Source organism: Glycine max, chromosome 18 (genome assembly GCF_000004515.6).
Source record: "Glycine max cultivar Williams 82 chromosome 18, Glycine_max_v4.0, whole genome shotgun sequence".
NCBI lineage: Eukaryota > Viridiplantae > Streptophyta > Magnoliopsida > Fabales > Fabaceae > Glycine > Glycine max.
The window spans coordinates 1,828,530-1,835,484 of record NC_038254.2 but is presented as its reverse complement, the minus strand read 5'-3'; the positions used below and the strand labels follow the sequence as shown (position 1 = coordinate 1,835,484).

The 6,955-nt window shown below is 34.9% G+C and overlaps 1 protein-coding gene across 2 annotated transcripts; it reads right to left on the bottom strand.

Annotated features, from left to right (window-relative positions):
* Positions 1–1,825: 1,825 nt before the first annotated feature.
* On the bottom strand, positions 1,826–6,662 carry PAP02 (multiple inositol polyphosphate phosphatase 1-like). Of its 2 annotated transcripts, XM_041011633.1 has the most exons (12): positions 6,617–6,662; positions 6,357–6,512; positions 6,109–6,196; positions 5,520–5,813; positions 5,072–5,230; positions 4,350–4,490; positions 4,181–4,237; positions 3,709–3,847; positions 2,962–3,066; positions 2,635–2,831; positions 2,467–2,508; positions 1,826–2,349 (listed from the first exon to the last, which is right to left on the bottom strand). In XM_041011633.1, the coding sequence occupies exons 2-12, from the start codon at positions 6,464–6,466 to the stop codon at positions 2,197–2,199; spliced, it is 1,485 nt and encodes a 494-aa protein (XP_040867567.1). In that variant the 5' UTR covers positions 6,467–6,512; positions 6,617–6,662; the 3' UTR covers positions 1,826–2,196.
* Between the last annotated feature and the right edge of the window lie 293 nt (positions 6,663–6,955).

Here is a 6,955-nt window from a genome sequence, read left to right as displayed (position 1 = left end):
GCTAAAGAAGAGCGCAAACCGACTCCCTAGAGATAAATAGATTCCACCTTCTTGGGCTCTTAATTTGTCTAAAAATCAACCTCAGTCCAAAAAGGCACCCTGCTTGTTTTTGCTAAGTTTACTCCCAACTTTTCCATGGAAAAAGACAAAATTACCCTTTTAAAAGGTGTTTTTGTTTTGTTATATTTCAATACTACCAAATTGTTGATTCGAGTAATATTTGACTTGTACTTAAATAAGTTCTTTAATTTAAATTTTATGAATGAAAAAATGTGATTGAGAAAAATTACACTAAAAATGGTATTAGTGCTTAAATAAAACTTAATTATTAACTAATTTGATGAATATTTTGTACCAATAAGATGATTAAAAAAAAGTATAACTTTGATGTAATTCTTTGTCACTTAAATTTCTGGAAAAGTATTCAAATTTCTAAAAGATCCCTAAAATTACAATTTATCTATAACCTTAGTCTTGTTGTTAAAGACTTTCGTTAAAATTTGGAATCTCTTTGGGGCTAAAGACCAATTGTTTGTTGGAACAACTCTACATGTATCCAGAAAAGACAAATTCGGTTGCAGCTGGCAAGAAGAAAGGCACATTTATTTTAAAATTTAATAGAATTGATTTTGAACCATTAAATATAGTTAATTTGTATTAATTAATCTCAATCATAAAATTTATTTACGTTAAAGCACGTGTTACTGCAAGAGAAATTTATTCTTGTAATTTGTGAAACTATCGTGAAGCCTAGCATCATTTGAAGTTGAGGTCCTACGCCTCCGTAGTTTCTCAAGTTTCACACCAATGGTGAAGACTGCAAATCGAGTGTCGTCACCACTGCAACAAGGAGGAGGTTGCATCCTTCCTCCAGCTTCCATGGAGGCCAAGTCCCCCAAAACAAGATCCCCATCGCAAAACGACCAATGTGAATCAGCCTCCAGCGGTAACACCTCATGTTGACAAACTACAACGCTTCAAGGCAGCGCAGTTCTGGAAATCTCCCCTTTGTCTTCTCCGTCATCCTTTTATCGATGCCGCCGACGCACATTGCTTCAATGATGAAGCCAATCCGTTCACATGAAGCGTAGTTGTCTTGCAAAATTGAGTTCGAAGGGGGAAGATAATACAATATTTTTTTTAATATAATTTCCTACCGTAGTCCCACACAAATCTCAAAATAAAATTGCATCATACGTACCATATTTCTTTCCCACGATGGGGGACCTACACATGCTTCCGATGGTAGAAGCCGTCTGTAAACAAATCAATGAAAGAGTGTGTTGTCACCATGGTTTTGAAATGAAATCCAAATCGGGCCAGTGGGAGCTCCTAAAAATTAATGGATCCTTACATCGATTTAAAATCGTTAAATCAGTTAAAAACTTGTATTAACCGTTTTTTTTTTTAACTTATCAAAACGATATCGCTTTGGTTAAAAAAAATTTATAATTAATGACACTTTTAAGTGAAATTTATTTATTATTATTAATATATAATATTATTTTTTGTTCAATATAATTAAGACATTATTTTAAAATATTAAACAAATTATTTAGTAAAACAAGTTCAACCCAGGTTTGGTTCGGTTCCAATTGAACCATTAACCTTTAAAAGACTATCTTCATCGGTTCAATGACCGATCCGACTATGAGAAAATTGGTTGTCACTAATAAAGGTTCCGGTTCAAAAAAGTATTGTTAAACGTTACTACTCACGAAACATTATTGGAAGCGATTCATGCATGACTAGACTAATTTGTCTCGTTAAATCGTACCATTTATCAACAGCTGCAACAAGAAACACAAAAACACAAACATAAGTATAGTCAAAGGTTACCTGGTCCATTATCTACTATTCAAAAAGAACAAAAATGGAGTTCAAGAGACAGTTAATGAAACTAAGAGTGTGCACAGTATGACACATCAAGCTACATTATCTGAGGTATCAGCCGAGTACTAAGAGTAACGCTACTAAGGAAAAAAAATAAATTAGAACTAAACTTTCCACCCCCAATTTCTCTTAATGTTAGAAGCTACAGACGAGGAGGACTCGGGCATCAAGCTTAAGATAACAAAGGCATTCCTGTACTGGCAGCACAATCTAAGTAAAATTGATTATCTGCTAGAAGGAATAAGCGCTCATGTCTGAATTATTAAGAGCGTAAGATTTGAGGCTCCTTTCCTAGGAAACAAACTAAAGTTCATTTTTAGGGTACTTATCACCTTTCCTTGGTGAGAAAAGCCACTGAAATATTTGAAAAACCTTGTTGCCCGAGGGCTCCTGCTCTAGCTTTTCATTACAGACTGTATGGTAATCATGCTTCTGATGAGGTGCAACTATTTTTTCCTGTGTAAGAGAAAACTCAGAATTAAAAATAGTAGAATATAAAACAACATTCCGAAATTAATGTTACCCAATACCCATTTGATGATATTGAGCATTATAGTGGGATTATACAAGTACCTTGAATACTTCAAATGGACAGAAATCGGAGCCATCACAACCCTGTACACGATGACACAAAAACTGAGTTATTGATGAACAACATCACAATATGATTTTAAACAATAAGTGAAACCCTACGACCCCCCAGACCATGACCATTGGTAAAATTAAGGTACAAAGGCTTACTGGCAATGGAACAGGGTGTTCGTTGTGTAACACTTGTACAAAGTGCTTGCTGGTAGATTTGTCTGGAGCAGGACAACTATACAAGATCAACATGTTGTTACCAGCAAAAGGGGCCACAGTGCTACCCCGCCATTTTCTTTTCTGTGGAGGCTTCGGAGGGTGCTGCAAAGGTTGCTCCTTCTGAATTTTTTTTAACTCTGTACATTGTCAAAAGAGAACATCTATAAGCACTCTCTCTCACTAGTCACTACTTGTTAGTAGAAAAAACAAAACAAAAATATGTAATTCTGTGCACATTTATTCAAGCAAAGAGTATAAAAAACTCACCAGATCCTTCAAGAAATAAACCAAGCAGGCATGAGAATGGAACTACAGTTTCAGCGTGCGCAAACCGAAGTCTTGCCTTTTCAAAGCTTCCAGGAACATGTCTTTCTACAGAAGCAATCGAGAAAGTGGAAATGAGTAAAAGGTTCACATATTCAAGAGACAGACTTCAGAATGCCATTTGTAAAGTAAAAATAACTCCCTTGCTAATTTTGCATTAGCTATAATTTCAACCAACAGACATTGAGTGATCACACACACACACGCAAAACGTATATATAATCATCATGGGGTTAAGAGGTTGACCCAGTTTATTAATAGACAAACCATGGAAATAAATTGAAACAATGCAAATTACATGCTATTTAGTAACACAAATTATATGGTGAATGTACACAAAGACAAGTGTAAAATTAATATGGCCAATTTTCTTATATAGCAGCAAACATTTTAAAGTTGTTCTAGAATTAGAGGCATTTTTTCGCTGTACTTACAACTAACAAATAATGACTTCCTTAGCTAAATATGTTCCAATAGATTTCTTGTTTCAAAAGATAATTGTTTGATCAAACTACTAGAAAACACAGGTAAAATGTCAATGGTAATCAGATGATGCTGAATGCTTGTGTGTAAGCACACACAAGCACACACACACACACACACAACACACATAATACAAGTTTCACTAACAGGATATGGCATGTAAGACATATATATAGTACACACTTAAAAAGTACAAAACTAACCTACCTTCTTCAGCCATGATAGCCTGTTCCATGGATTGAACAACATCTTCAAGTAATGGCAGTCCCATTCTATAGTTTAGTGATTTACCATAACCCTTCAAAATAAACACCTCCAAATCATCTGTCCACTCCAGCAATTCAATCTGTGCACACAACAATTACAATCTTAATAAACATGTAGCATACGCTAGCAAGAACATAATAAAATGCAGCCATAAGCTAACATGGAATTGATCACAAGTGGAAAAACAACTACATTTGAATGGAATTTTCAGTTTTATCACAAGATCAATAACATATTGTAGAAACATCGCATCAAAGCCTCAAAACGTGCCTTACATATATCATAAAGTCAAATTAAGTAATTTCCTGGCATCTTTATAAGTTTTTTCTCTATTTAAATATTTACAGACAAGCAAAGAGGAAAGTGTTAAGATTGGATAACAAATTTCATTACATCATGACCACAGAAGTACCTCAAGAGGGCTGAAAAGACTACACGCTTGATTAGTTATATCCAACAAGGATGCTTCCTGTGAAAATAACCACAAATTGGGCAATTGAAAAGAAAGAAAAGAAATTTGTGAACTCAGAAGAGTACACGGTAAAAACCAAAAGGAGCTGGGAATGAAAAATTGTAATAACCTGCTTACACAAAAACCAGAGAGAAGATGTATCCTGCCTCGTAAAATTCAGCCCATGGCGCCCAATTAAGGCAGATGTAATCTCATCCAAGATAGGTTCCTTAAGTTTACTAACTGCAGATTCCTGGCTTTTCCGATAAGCCTGCTCCCATAACTCAAGAAGTTATATAACCAAACAAAAAAAGGTACTGAAAGTAAAGCACAAACACTACCACTGAAGATTGCAATTTGTCCAATTAACCATAAAGCCATGCTCAAATATTTAGCAAAAAGTGATTATGCATGCTGCCTATCAATTACCTCAGATAGCCTCTTGAAAACAAACGACAACTTTCATATTCAACCAATGATGACCTTTACATGAGGCAAATATGGAAATATTAATTCATTTAAAATATGTTAAATTCCATCAGAATAGCACAGCAAGACAAAACTGTAAACACAAAGTACCTTCCAGCACTAGGGAAACAAATTTATCAATGAAAGGAGCAGTTGAGCAGACACAGAAGCATGCTCAATGTCATCAAAAATTACATGGTAAAAAGGGTGACATATTCAACTTGGATGATTATACATAATGTATAACAAGAAGATTTTCAAATAGACATACGAAAATGGCTACCTATAATTTCTATGATTACATGAAATTTTGTCAGGACACACTTGCAAGTGTTGCATTAAAAATCCTTAGAAATCAATGATGACTACATGTCTACAACATACCTTGTAATTATGACAGCAATCATGAAATCTCAGCACAATGTCGCTAGCACGGCTTTCGCTTGTAACAGCAAAGGCTCGGTGATGCCCAGGTCCAAGACTTCCATTTCCACTGAAAAGCCCCATTCCAAATGCGACTGCACTAGCAGATGCCCGGGGAACCTATTTCCATATAAGAGGGATGTGTGAGGTTAAATATATCTGTAGCTTCCAAATGTAAGAAAGTAAGTCCATATCTTGTATTGCAGTTAATAATGCTGCAACTAATCAGAATCTCATCTTAGCATTTGCTCATCAACTCAAAATACCTTAATAAAATATTTTGCTTTGGATCAACTAGTGTTTCCTTACTAACCCCCAAAACTATCTAGTGGTGTAAATTGAGGTAACAAAATAAATCAAAACATCAAAATCTACTTGGACAAAGAAAAAAAGTTGAAGATAAACTCACCTGAGTTGCCTTAATAGGATATATGTCTGGATGGTATTCCTCATCAAACAAATTTGGAAAGTTTTCTCTAATTCTGATTCCAAGATCATATAATTCTTCCTCTCCTTTGGTAATTAGTTCACCGCCCTTACGCCTTCCATGCCAAGGAGATTTCCATCCATTTAGCCAGGAAGGAACTCTCTGGAAAGGCAAATTTCGCTCTTTTGAATCCCTTACAAGAACTTCCAGACGCTCTGACAAATTATCTAACTCCTTTATCCTTTTCTTTGTAGGAGATCGAGTTCCATGCCTCGCCTGCGTAAGTAAAGTAGTATTATCATCCTCTTCAATTAAGTCAAGTATTACCAGTCTACCAGACAGTTCAAGACTATCAAATCTCAATCATAACAACCCAAACATTCTAAAAAATACTAAGCCTTCATTCAACACTGTTCTACATTTCTCGCGCAAAGAAACAACAAAGCGACATAAAAATAAAATATAACAATTGTTGTGACACTTGTGAAAGTCACAACAACAATTGAATGTACTGTAAAACATTCTTCGCAATCAATGAGTATTATTATCCTCAAATAGTGGAGAAAATTACCACGAGATTCAAATGGATCGGAACACATCCCTCGGGGATTTTAGAAGGCACGAAGTTAGTGTCAGCGATGTCTTTCACAACTCCATATCTGGGGAGAAAATGAAGACAGACAATTTAATTAATTCAGCAAACATGCATACAAAATTCCCATAAAAAAAATGGTAGAATGTTTTAGAACAAGCAAACTAAAATGTGGAAAAAGAACATTAAATTTGTTGAATCAACGATTTAACAAAAATAAGAGAGACCTGGAGACAGTGGAAAGATGTTTGCGAACATCGAAAGCTTGTTCGGCGCTTGAGTAGCGTAACGCCGAAAGTAATATTAGCAGAACAAAAGCCATAATAGAGTTGTTCATTCTTCTCTCTGCGCTTGCACTTCCGAATTGGTATTACCGTCAAAGTCTTTGGTTAATAAAAAAAATATTTATTATGAATATGATAAGAAAACTGTAAAAAAAAGAAAAAGTCATAAATAATTTAATTTTCTTAATGGATGGGTAAGGCACCTGTCAGCATTTATATAATGCTTTGTTCTCTTTGATGTGCCACGGTTTCTTGCTCAACCGGAAACCGAATAAGAAAACTTAATGGTGTCTCTGCTGACGTCATTTCGTCAATGACGATGCTCAACAGCCTGACCCGGATACGACCCTTTTTTAGCGGGGCGGGTTGGCTCGTGCTTGAAAAACGGGCTGAATATATTAACGTTAATTATTTTTGGTTCATTTAAGCTTAATTATTTGGGTCTGTTAATTTTATCTTTAAAATTATTTATTTTTATTGGACACGCATCTAATTTAATTTTTTAATTAAAATCAATTTCAATATATATCTTAATAATTTAA